The 13784-nt window shown below is 38.5% G+C and overlaps 1 protein-coding gene across 2 annotated transcripts in view; it reads right to left on the bottom strand.

The window, feature by feature from the left end:
* Positions 1-2950: 2950 nt before the first annotated feature.
* Positions 2951-13784, bottom strand: part of dnah7 (dynein, axonemal, heavy chain 7) — a 64244-nt gene continuing 53410 nt past the window's right edge. Inside the window, exons 59-65 of one of the 2 annotated variants that reach the window (XM_041263948.1) lie at positions 13183-13320; positions 12356-12367; positions 10530-10760; positions 9431-9583; positions 6199-6376; positions 5310-5413; positions 2951-3250 (exon numbers count right to left, since the gene is read on the bottom strand). In XM_041263948.1, the coding sequence (XP_041119882.1) occupies positions 3044-3250; positions 5310-5413; positions 6199-6376; positions 9431-9583; positions 10530-10760; positions 12356-12367; positions 13183-13320 (1023 nt within the window). In that variant the 3' untranslated portion in view covers positions 2951-3043. The remainder of the gene's footprint in view (positions 3251-5309; positions 5414-6198; positions 6377-9430; positions 9584-10529; positions 10761-12355; positions 12368-13182; positions 13321-13784) is intronic. The other variant, XM_041263949.1, reaches the window with a different exon arrangement.

The following is a 13784-nucleotide window of genomic DNA, read 5'->3' as shown; positions in this document are numbered from 1 at the left end:
GGGCCTGCTGGTGGGGTTCGGCATCATGCTGCTCATCGCCATCTTTGAGGATAAGATAGTCCTGGACATCCAATTCTAGCCAGTCAATGAGAGAGAGAGAGCGCGAGAGAGAGAGACCACAGGGGTGCTTTTAAACTTTTTTTGTTTTTAAGTTTTCAAAAGTCACTAGGCAGTAATGACCTGAAATAGAAAGTGATACAAAGTAAATATAGACAATAATACATTATTTGATATAACTCTTGTACTTCACACCCATAACCTAGTTGTTTTTTTAATGTTGATTATGTCAGTCAGCAGCTTGCACTAGTTTTACTAGCACATGTTGGTACCTTTCCTTCCCTGAGCAGCTCGATTTCCCCCTAACAAGATCATCAAATCTGGAAACAGCATACTGCCTGATTTTTAGCAAAGTTTTGCTGCAAAGCTTGAACATTTTTGGAGCACAACATTTTTACAGTTCAACACACAGGTATCACTTTTATTTGCAGCCTGTGATTGCCTGTTAAGAGTCATAGAAGCCTTGGCCTTACACTCCAACGAGTGTGAAAATGACTTCAACCCCTTTAACACAGCACACAGAGCTACTGTTCAGGTACCGCCGACAAGTAAAGCATACAGTAGGTCATTCCAGTTGAGTGTGGGTTTTTTTTGTTGTTTTTTTTTCCCCTGTAATAGCAACTATTTTTAATGCAGGCACTTAGCATTGGACAGTTACATTTTTTGGCACTTTTTAAAATGCTAAAATCCTTTTTTTTTTTTTTAATTAATTTTTTTTTTTTGGTAGTTGTGCTGCCGTATCCAATCCGTACGCCTCTAATTCACAGCAAAACCACTGTTATGGAGATGACTACATTACAATACAGTTCCATGCTATCATTCTGCTCAATGATCATCTTCCACTTTGAAAAAAATGGAATCAAGAAAAATACATTTTGGTGGTCTCTTACTATAGAATGAGCTTATTATGCAACCTATTGTCGTTATACTGATGTTCTACAAAATGCCACTGTTATGTATATAGATCACCATGATGCCAAATGTCAGACGTCATGTTTACAATGAAGCTGTAGTGTGTCAGGCAGTGGCCACAGTAGAAATCTCTTGATGTGCAAGTTCTCGTTCCCTCCTGTAATTCCATTCCAGTCTGTGATACTACCACTACCCTTGTGTTGTGTCCATAATGGCTCGAGGCAGCTTGCTAGTGTCTGCGTTTGCCGAAGTATGTCATTGTTCATCTGTACGGTTTATCCTGTCACTGTGTGACATCATTGTTCTTGTTTATTGGGTTTAATCGCATTTAAGTAATGTAATTGATTGGATAGCATCATGCATGAGGCATGATGGTTAAAAAAATGTGCTTGTAGGAGTAGGCTTCTTCTTGTTGCTTTTAGTTTTGTTGGTTTTAAACAAATGAATAAATACATGAATAAAATAAATAAAAATATGCAATACCAGATGGGTTAATACTGAACTGTTAACTGTTAAAAGTTGAGATGAGTCGACTAATTGCTTTGACCTGTGTAGAGCCATATGGAAAAGTAATTGCAGGGAAAGTGCACATCAGTAATTTGCTCTTTATTAAGGACTAAAGCGAGGTTCATTTGTGACCTAAAATGGATTTCAACCCAGGGGCTTGTGTGACATTGATGAACATGGATTTTATACAACTAATTACTGATTATTTATGGTACGCCAAAAAAATAAATATGAGTTTGACCTATAATTTCATCTATAGCCAAAACAATTAATTTCGATTTTTACAGACCTGGGGATATATGTATTTACTGCCTTTGCTATTCTTGCTGATTGTTAATATGTATGCATTCCTTATTAAGGAAAAAATAAATAGTCCTGCATTATTGACCTGGAATTACTGTAGTTTAATTTTTTTTTATTTGTATTTTTTTACATAAAAATCAACGTCTTCTTTACAGGAATGTCATACAGCTGTGTACTTGCCCACGTTAATGCAGTTTTTCCCCCATCTCTCAATTCTTTGTGTGGTTATTTAAGCTTTGAATGTCTGTCTCCTTAAATTAGGGTCACTATTCCTTTAGCATCCTTTTGATTACCAAAAAAAAATGACACTCACTGACACTGCATGTTATAGCAAACACAGTGTGGTGTGGTTCAGTCTTTAATCAGCTAAACCCCTAGTTAAGCAGCCTTTTTTCTTTTCTGTTTGCACTTATGCTTTTTGCCCCACCATTCCTTCCCATCCCCACCATCTGTGCTACTGCACCTCCCCCTGGAGGCAGGTGAATTTCACTACTCACCCTTAGCACCTGGGCAAGGTGGGGCCTGGCCACCTTGATGGAAGCTCCTAGTGACAGGGAGCACCGGCAAAATCCATACAAACCACTCAAGCACAATCCAATGTGACACTGCTCAGGCCTCAACCTATGTTGTGGTATAAAAAAGGGTTTCAGGGTTAAGTGGATAGAGGAATTATGAATTTTTCTCTGTTTCTGTTGTCAACGGAGATATTCCCAATGTATACCAAGCCATAACATTTAGTCATGAAGACAATACACTTATTTTAAAGTGTTATTTAAAAAATAATAACAGTAATAGAAGTAGACAATCATCTTGGTTCCCCGACAGGACTGTAATATAGCTGGGAGTAATGGGTTATGATTTTAAACCAAACTAATGGAGCAAAAACAAAAGTGCATACTGCTCAGTGTGTGTTCTTGCTAGCCCTTGAATGTAAATGAAAAAGGAACCAAATGTTTCTCATAGTCCTAAAATAACCGCCAACCCATGATGCCTTGGTTTACCATTATGGAAAATGCTACATTAAAGTTTATTAAACGTTCTTGATTAGTAACATTTGAAATAAACTCCATTAAGATGAAACATCAGTTAACCCTAATAGACAGGCTTGAAAGATACATAAAACAGTGTAGACTTTTTTTTAAAACTTTTCTTTTTTTTTTTTTATTCTCAGACGTGACAAATGCACAAACAAATATTTTAGGCACCAAGTTTAAATGACATGCGAAGTTATAAAAGTGCACATAGTTTGCTTCATGTCAGGCTGCTAAGAGTTCAGCTGGCACATGAGAGCCACTCCACGGCTGATCCAGTGCTCCTCTGGCATGTCGGAGGGGATGGTCATGGAGATGACGAAGTTGGTGGAGTGCCCGGTGGTGGACAGAGTGCCTCTCCTCTCGCTGGTCTTGTAAACAGGGGATAAGTAGCTTGGGCGCTTGGGAATGTCCTGTCTTTTACAAGGCTTCAGCCACATCTGCAAAATATATATAATAATGTTGAATATACAACTTTCCAGCAACATTTGGTAACAGGTAATTTCATCACAAGTTGATTGTTTATTTCCTGCTGAATTCTGATGGTCTAATAAATTCTACACCTGATCTTCTCAATCCTTGTTTAACAGATACTTGCTGCTAGCACTTTATAATAACTACCAGTAATTGAAATGCAAATAATAACGTATCAACACACTTTCCGATTCCATGCATGCAAAAGGCATTTGTTCACCTTGTCAACCCTTTACATACATTAACCTAGCATGTGATTGGATTGTAACAAGTAATACGTGGAAATGTAACAGACGTACTGGCCAGTTGCATCTCAAGTGACACAACAAGATACCTTAGTGAAATGGAACAATGTCCTAGTAGCGTTATTGTTACACTGATGAAGGCACTAGCTGAAACGCTTGTCTCTTTGACTTTCTTATACATTTCTATGTTTTTGAAGGTATGGATGTTCCATTTTGATCAGACAAAGCAGGCTGCTAAATATTACTGTTTCCATTAGGGTTAACACAAACCAAGACATGATCTCATAGGTCAGTCTTGGGAGAAAGAAATTAATCACACCAGTGTAAACCTAAGAAGGATATGATCAAAGGAAAATCATTAGCTGCTGGCTTTGCATGTTTTTCATGAGTTTCCTGAAGGGCAATGAGCAATACCTGGATATAAGGGTTATAAGGACGGATTATCTGTACCACCCAAGCAATACGATAACAGATTCCTTCGAGAAAAAGCATCTCTCTTTAAAGAATCCTTCACTTTGTTGTTACTTTTTTCTACCAAAAACATTATTTTAATTCCTGTCTGCTCCTGTCAGAATCATCAAAGCAAAGTTTCTGAATAATACATTAGCTCTGGATACAAAATGAAATGGCACAGCTTTCAACTTTAAAAAAATAAAATAAAAAATCTCACTCCCAAATAAACCTTGCAGTAGAATGTGTTGTAATAGTTTATTTTATTTATGAGACCTAAATAATTGCTTGTGTGGCTCATAATCACTATAACAATACAGGTAAAGATGGATGTTTTAATTTGGTTTGCCCACTGAAACTGGGGGAAAAGAACAAAAAAAAAGCAAAGCTTGGTCTGTTTGATGTTTACAACCGTATTCCCTTCTTGCAACCTCTTTAATTGATATAAATGCTTGAGAAAGATTCTAGGGATAATAACTAGGCCTATATTGAAAAATGGTTTGACGTTGGTTAGGGTCAATAAACTCAAACATGATGTCAGGGCAAGAAGGCGATTGGTTAGGGAAAGGTAAATACTGACCACAGGTACGGTGTCGTACAGGACTTGGTAAGGGAAAGGTAAATACTGACCACAGGTATGGTGTCGTACAGGACTTGGTAAGGGAAAGGTAAATACTGACCACAGGTACGGTGTCGTACAGGACTTGGTAAGGGAAAGGTAAATACTGACCACAGGTACGGTGTCGTACAGGACTTGGTAAGGGAAAGGTAAATACTGACCACAGGTATGGTGTCGTACAGGACTTGGTAAGGGAAAGGTAAATACTGACCACAGGTACGGTGTCGTACAGGACTTGGTAAGGGAAAGGTAAATACTGACCACAGGTACGGTGTCGTACAGGACTTGGTAAGGGAAAGGTAAATACTGACCACAGGTACGGTGTCGTACAGGACTTGGTAAGGGAAAGGTAAATACTGACCACAGGTACGGTGTCGTACAGGACTTGGTAAGGGAAAGGTAAATACTGACCACAGGTATGGTGTCGTACAGGACTTGGTAAGGGAAAGGTAAATACTGACCACAGGTACGGTGTCGTACAGGACTTGGTAAGGGAAAGGTAAATACTGACCACAGGTATGGTGTCGTACAGGACTTGGTAAGGGAAAGGTAAATACTGACCACAGGTACGGTGTCGTACAGGACTTGGTAAGGGAAAGGTAAATACTGACCACAGGTACGGTGTCGTACAGGACTTGGTAAGGGAAAGGTAAATACTGACCACAGGTACGGTGTCGTACAGGACTTGGTAAGGGAAAGGTAAATACTGACCACAGGTACAGTGTCGTACAGGACTTTGGGATGAGACTCCACCAGAACTTTCTTTTTCCTGTCCCAACGAGCCCCGTCAAGAAACAGGCCTCGGACATAAACTCCTACAGAGAAAAAAAAAAAAAAAAAAAACTCTATTAAGTGCCTCTGTATGACCCCCAACTAACATAAGTTTCACTATGCCAGGTTTACACTTGGAAAAGTGTGCAGCTTCGCTTTGCGGTCCTCTCGCCCAAACTGCATGATGTCTCTTATACAATAAGAGGCACCCAACATACGAAGTATACACATAAACAAGAGGCACACTCCCGATTGTTAACCAGCAACAACTTGCATTGAAATATAAAGACTGCCGCCAAGCAAATTTTTATTCAGACGAGATTTTCATATTCATGATGTCATTTATTTCTGTATTATTATTTTATTGTTACACCTCCATCTCCATGTGTGATCCCCAGGGAGGTGTTATGCCTTTCTCAATACATCGACTTGAATAATAGATTCAACGTCTCTTGGGGTTGTTTGAAGAGACAGGGGTTGTCCTCTATGCTAATTGCTGATGGTTAAACATTTAAGTAACATGCTGTCTTCCTCATTAACACACTGGCACCCCATTTCTCTTAATATTGTAATTAGTAGGACTTTTAAAAGGAAGCAGAGGGACTCTTTTAACACACTGCTTTTGATGACAAACTACATAATAATCTGTTATGAAAAGAGGCAGTGTACTTGGCATATCACATGCGTTGTACTACTTAAAGTATTAAAATAATCATGCAGCCCCCTTAAGGTCATACAGTTAGGCTATTAAATATGAAAATAATAAATGATTCCATTAAAAATGTAAAGTTAAAAAGTATTCCAATATAATGTGCTGTGCTGTGCTCACCGTCGTCAGGGGCCTGGTGGTACTCCTTGTCCTCCAGCACCTCATAGTCGAAGCCCAGCAGGTCGATAGGGATGGTGTACTTGCGAGCGAAGTTCTGCTGGCTGCCCGTCAAGAAGGCTTGTGTGAAGAAGAACCCAGACAGCCAAAACACAGAGGGGGTGCCATGATCATACCAGTCCTGCAGGGGCACATGATGTATATGATGAATATTCATTAGCTTTCAAGTCATCTTCAGGTATAAGAGACTTTTGAAGTATTGAAAGCTAGTGATTGTATATAACACAGTGTAACAAATTATTATTAATTTACTAAAATTATTAGTAAATTTACAGTATAATCGTAAATCTCGAAAAACTACTCACTTCTAAATCTTTTGTAGTCATTTTTGTATTACTTTAGTATAAATACATGTTACTTTGGATTCATATGTTGTTTTTTTTTTACTTTATGTGAACGAAAAGACACAAAAGCGCCCGTTTTCTCATTGGAAATAGTGATATTTTGAAATATTACCTGTCCTGGTCACAAAAGCAAAGTTTGTGGGGAATAATAGCCATTTTCTATACTTTTGAGGCATAAGCAATTAGGAAATAACACTTACTACCCAGGAACTAAAATTGTGTTACATAGTGTAATTAATCTAATAAACCATATCAAATATTCAAACATGTTGTCCCTATTGCTTTGATTACTAGGGTAAAAACATGCGTCTTTGTTTTAATACGCAAACTATATTGTGAGAAAAATGTGTAATATACAGTAGATTGGGGTCTTTGAAGGCTAATGTTCACACTCTTCAAAATGTATATAATTCGGATCAGGATATTTGTTTTCTAGAAAAAACAAATAGGTTGTTGATCACCTATTACATTGCATCATGTGTAAAATGGCAAACAGATATTGCACATCTAATAAAAATGTTTATTACCCCCAAATAAATTCATGCAATAGAGGGTTATGCTTTCAAACTCAGTCGAGCGCTTTACACTGGATGTATGTCTGCCTATTGCAGATCGGACCCAGATGCTGCTTCGCCACGGGCACTCTGCCCATGTGTTCTGCAAGCTTCAGAGAGGAACAGCAGACAGGCAGGCACTCCTTGCAGGTGCAGGAGAAAGGCAGCCTTGCCCTGCAAATCTATTATAAAAAGCTTTTTTGGATTGTGTGACGAGGAAGATGGAGGATTGTCACAAAGACGGCTGGAGTGGATGACGTCAGACCAGAAACAGAAAATAAACAACAGAGAGGTGGAGTTTGGTGGAGCTGAGCGAATGCTTTCGCTCAGCATTTAATAAAAACAGAACAGAAAATAAAAAGGTTGTAACAAACAAAAAACACAGGACACGGCACATTCGCCCAAATAAATAGACAAACAAAACGGACTAAACAAAACATGGTGAGCAGATATTTTACTACTACTATTATTATTATTATTTATTACCTCCGTCTCCAATCCCGTTCTCCACTCACCGAACACACAACCCCAAGTGGGTGAAAACATGCTGCTTTTATGCAGCTATACCAAGACTTGATTGCTAATCAATCATTCAATTGGAGTCTTGGTACAACTGCACGTGAATTAATAAAGTGCAATTCCCCATGCTCACATATTATTACTTTTTACTTGCACGTAAAGTGCTGTGCAATCCTCGTGCCTAAATACAAATATACATTTTAAACACTTGTGTTACACAGACCCGTTTATATCCTGTGTACCAATGACTATACACCAACATTTAACACACCACACGCAACATATACAGAAAATACACACAGGGGCGGGCACTTTTTCACAAAGATACAAACAAAAACACAGATCTTTTGAAAATAACTGCTGTGCAGATTTGGATGTTCAAACGGGTCTCTATTGAATGGATCCTACTCATTATGATCCATGTTGTGATCAGTAACTGGATAGACGTGGCAGCTGATTGACTTTCCCTCTTGCAGAGACTGGCCTCAATCCAGATGGACATGTGAAATGTAGTTCTCAGCCAACCCGTACTATAGTCAAATGCCATGAAAGTGCAGTCAGTAGGACAGTGTAGACTACAACTGCATTTTTACACCAATGAATAAACAAATTTGTTCTCTCTTAGATTCTGCACATCCTGCAGTCACTGCATTCTGTAAATATTTGCTCACAGCAACACCACTGTAAACTTTTACAAGTTTTTATTATACACTGAAAGATACTATAGCAACATAATGTTATCTTTCAAGATACTGGTATTTTACCTCTGTGAGTTGTTTTTAGTGTCTTTTTTTTTTTGTCTTCAATTTCAACTTTTCATCCCAAGATGAGACTCTGTGGTCCCGAAAGCTTGTGTAAAAATATATGTTTTATACATATTTTAGCTGATCCTATTAAGAAAGTATCACCAACAATGGCATTCAATTTATATATTTAAAAAATTACCCTTTACATCCCTGATCTGCTTACATTGTACCTGTATGCTATTCACAACAAAAGCTTCAAACCGTATCCTTCCTAGGTCTTCAGGGAAAAAAGGAAGTAATTAAAAGAACACAATGGACAAAAAAGAGTGCTTGAGTGAACCACAGTCAACCCCTTTCTGTAGACACAACCATTTTAAAATTAGCCTACCACTCTGACTGTACACCTGTGACACAATGGTGTTTTATTATACTACATTTTAATTAAAAAAAACCGTAAAAACAAGGTGAGTCCTACACTGCCATATCTAATTATTAGAAATGTATCTTAAACTCTGGATCCAGACAATGAATAACATGCAGTGATGCTGGATACCAGCTTCTTCCCTTTAGAATATATATTTTTTTAACAAAGTGTTTTGATAATTTGGTAATTGATCAACCCCCCCCCCCCTTTTTTTTTTTTTTTTTATAATGTTGAATATCACAGCTGCTCGATTGTACTCTCCTGTCGTGTCTGCAGCATGGCAATTAAAAAAGTATGTTTATTTGTAAGAAAAATGCATGAACTTGTAAGGAAGAAAGTGTTTGATTGTGATTTCATTCCTAATGAGTTACAGAGCTCTCCACCATAACTCAATATAATAAGTTAATATGTCATGTTAATCTTTAAAAATGTATCTTGTTCATTTTGGGCTAGTTCTAGCTGCTCAAACTGTTAAACATGATGTCCATTTTAATATCAGACACCGTACACAACTTATTAACGTATTACAAATCACAAAAGCGAAGGTACACGATTTCCAGCCTGGGGTACATCTCTCAGGTGACTCACCTGCAGAAACTTGAGTCTGGCCAGGAAGTCATTAACATAGCTGCCCAGCGGTTTGAGGCTGGGATAGGACTTCTTCATCCACATTCCCGGGATGCGCCCCTTCAAGATGCTGTTCACCACCTCCTCCAGCTCTGCAGACATCACTACCAGACCCTGCAGGAGCCACAGAGTTAAACAGGTCTACAAATACTGGGGGGATTTCATTTATAACTTTGAAACGCTTTCCAGTGTAAAACTACAATATAAAAAACAGTGCTTTAGTGTGCTGTGCAGATGTGATGGAAGGCTGAAGTCTAACTGTATGACCTTTTGGGGGGCCGTAGGATTATTTGAGGTAGGCTGAGACCAACAGGTGCAAACCAAAGGTGTAGTGTAATGTAAGATTTTTATTGACTAACATGTTCTTTGTTTGTTTTACGGTATTTCAAGCTTTGAGTACTGCATAAAAATAAACATTTTACCACTTCTAGTAATAGTGAAACAGTACAGTGGCTTTTTTTTCTTTCTGGCAGCTGCTTTCTCAATATAGAAAACCTCCCAAAAAGACAGGTGACATAAAAATAATTGTTTATAATTTTATCTGCCCAGCATGGCTTAATTAAACTGGGTAGAGGATGTGATTTTATAAATGGCTGTGAGTTCCTAAATGCCCGAGGGGAGCTGTCAGATAATCACCTGCAGGCTTATCCATACAAAATTAAAACCTTTTTGTTTTTATTGAGAAAACAGAGAGCATTCTATGACAGCAGGGCACTGGGGATTCTTAATAAGAAAAATAACAACTCTTTTTCTCTAGTGGGTCTGTAGGACTAGGTCCTTCAGTTCTGGCACTGGTTTGGGACTGTTTTATGGGAGGGGAGGGGGGCAGGGGACATTATTACAGTACTTTAACTGCATTTAGACTGCAGTTTAACTATATTTGTCTCAATACATGATCTGAAAACTTTACAGAAATGTAAAGCCCTCTGTGACGTTTGCTGTTCTTTACTACCATTACCCAATCTCTGTGCCAGCTCGATGTGAAGTCTCTGATGAGCTGAATCCAAGTGTTGCCGCTGTGCAAGAGAGGTACATGACGTATCTGAGTGTATAGACTGACCTTGATGGCTTTCTGTATGTTGATGCAGGAGTCCCGGATAGTTTGCAGCAGCTTGTTGAAGCGGCCCATCTCCTGCACAAGCACAGTGTTCATGCTCTGGGTGTAGGTGGTCGGGTATTTGCGCATGGAAGCCTCCACATCAAAGTTAGCTGGCAGCTTGCTCAGGATGTCAGCCGCCACTTCGAACACCATGTCATCCGAGGACTTGGCGTCTCCCCCAGAGGAACGCGACTGAGGGTCAGGGAAAAGCCTGCATCAGCTTCATGTATATCAACTACTGTTCCTGTAACTCGGAATGTAGGAAAAGGGTTCGAACACTTGTTGTTGGTCCCGGTTATTTACACCGCCTTCATGTAGTCATATATGAATGGGACTGCATGCAACACTTTTTAGATCCTACTCCGTTCAACAGAAAATCCAGCCCATACTTTATAATGAACCAACAGATTTGTTATAATGAACAAACTTGTTTCAAACCAGGGTTGTATGACACCTTCCCATCAGGTGAGCAACATGAGGAACACCATTGATAATAATACAAGAATAATGTTAGTAAAACAAGTTAATGTTGCTACAAACTACAGGTATCTGAAAAAGCCCATTTCTATTCTATTCCAATGTTTCTTTTTTCCAGTACCTACTGCGCTGCACAGCACTGATGTTTCAGTTTAAACAGTCTGTTAATGTCATTTAATAAGATGCTTTAAGGTAGAAATTTGCTAAATTACCTTTTTATTGTATTGCCCACCGTACACAACATAGCTGAAACATTAATGCAAGTTTACACTACAGCAGTCTGTTTAAACTGAAATGCTGTGCAGTGAAGTCAGGTGTATCCCTGTCTACCAACACCACTAACCAACAACAGTGACTCTAGAATCTACAGCATCAACTAAGAAGAACAGAGAGGACACAGGAAACAGCCCTGGAGTTAGACCAGTTATGAGGGAAGCCTGCCATTGCTGTGCCCACTGAACTAGATCTAACCTCCCTCACTCAGGATTTCCCTCACTGTTTACTCTCCCTTTGCTCAGACTACTGTCTATTTGGTCTCTGGTGTGTTTTACTATGAATTAAACTGAATTATTTGTAATTCAAATTATATATATATATTCAGGAACTGTAACACTGGAGCAGTTTTAGAGAAGTACATGATAATCTGCTCTCTTCAGTGCTGGCTAAAACGTCGAAATCTTTAACACTTCCAAAAGGCATAGTTTAGCTGATGCAGCAAATTGCCGAAATAAAAACTTTAAAGAAACGTTTTAATGGTTGACTACACATGCTATTTAAAAACCACTTATCTGCCTCTGCATGACTGTTCTAAACATGCAATTGTGTTTCCTTGCCAATAGAACTGCAGTGAATAACTCTTTCTAATTACTGTTGCCAGTAATTATAACTCTTGTGTGATAACTAATTAAGTGCAAGTATTGTGAATCTAGACATTATTGTGTGCTCTCTTCTTTAAATATGATCTACTGAGAACTACAGAACTAAGTGCAGTGAACTCCTGTCCCCCATGCATGACATACTTTTGAATGAATTCACTGCCTAACTTAGGATTTTGTTCTTCTACTTACTGCTATTTCTAAAACTCATCTCTCTTACTTACTATTGCTTCACTGGGTCCTCCTACTGTACCTACCACACCCTAAACAGCTCGTAGGAAGATACTGTATAGCATGAGGAGGGTGCCTGGTTCTATTGCTGCACTACGCTGTACTTACTGTTAAATCACCCTGCAAGACAGACAGATGGAAAGAGAAACAGTGGGTGATAGAGGAAGCAGAACACTGCTGAGGCAAATTGGATCATTTACTTACAGTGCTGTCACTCTGTCAAATGGGAAAGAAGCAAAAATAAACATGACGTGATGGTTTAACATGACATATTAACAACACCCCAGATTCTCTTTTAATACAATTAGACATGTCTGCAAGCAAGCAGTTGCCTAATGGCAAGGCAGCTGAAAATTAAAGGGTTTTAACCTAGCTTAGAACAACAGCTAAGTAACAGCAAGGTCCTGTACCAAACATTCAGCCTGGCGAAACCTTTGGAAAATACTGTCATTCGTGTGCTCTCTTATTATATCCATTTTACTCTGAGGAACTTAACTTGAGCAATCAAAAAAATGAATCTCAGTCAGTCTTGGTAAAAAAATAAACTTCCCATTCACAAGTCCTTCAGTTTCAGTGCTTTGTTACAAAAGGCGGTTCTGTGACTAATTTTAAATGTGCAAACAATGACTACACTCAATCTTGGCATGCACTCAAGTGTATTAAAATGGTGCCACAGTAAATTAATTATGGTATCTCCCCAAAAACTGACAAACCTAATATCTATCTATCTATCTGCCTGGCTATATCAAACACTTCACATTCTATGCGACACCGTAGTTTACCTATTCTGAGATGATGCCGCAATCACAGAGCACAGAACAGTACTTATTATTCAATATTGTGTGTTCTCATGTATCAAAAATACTGTTTGTCTTTGACTGTGATCTCTGAATCAAACACAGTCAGTGGGTAAGTTCTTATCATGTCTTCAACCAGGGCATTACCCAAACAAACAGCTGCAGAAACCTTTACATTGGCTGCAGCCGCATAAGCCCCCCAGTGCAGAGCAGTGCCCCCTATCTGCACGGTACCTGGGTCAGCAGGATGCTGTCGAAGAGGAGCTTGGTCTCTGTCTGGTCCTTGGTGATGTCAGCATTGGCGTTCATTCCGAAGATCTCTGGGGTTGGGTTCAGGGGCAGTGTCTTGGTGTACTCGATGTAACTGTTGTACTGCAACACAATTGGTGAAATTAATAAAAAGAGAAAAATAAATCAATGCAGTGTGCATAAAACCCAAACAAAACCAAATTCAATATATAAAGGAATTATATGGCACTAATAGTTTTTTTGTTTGAATTATTTGTATTAAAATAAATGTAGTGAATTGAAGCTGTCAGTGCAAGTATTTCATTAGTCTCATTAAAAAAAAAAATGCATCTCTGATTTGCAGTAATTGTAATTAGAGTTCTCGCTCTGACTAGGCATCATAAATACACCTCAAGACAACCGGACTATCAAGACTTTGGAAAGATGACTGACATGTCCTGATACGGACTGGATTGAATTGTAATTGTAAAAAAAAACTAAAACAATATTAACTCTGAATTTGATGATAAAGAAAAAAGAATAAATAAACAAATAAATAAAAGAAAGTCCTTAATAAGGTAACAAGGTTTGAGCACATAGTGATCAAT

Source organism: Polyodon spathula, chromosome 11, assembly GCF_017654505.1.
Source record: "Polyodon spathula isolate WHYD16114869_AA chromosome 11, ASM1765450v1, whole genome shotgun sequence".
Taxonomy (NCBI): Eukaryota; Metazoa; Chordata; class Actinopteri; order Acipenseriformes; family Polyodontidae; genus Polyodon; species Polyodon spathula.
The sequence above is the reverse complement of the archived record's forward strand: the minus strand, read 5'-3'. Positions and strand labels throughout refer to the sequence as shown.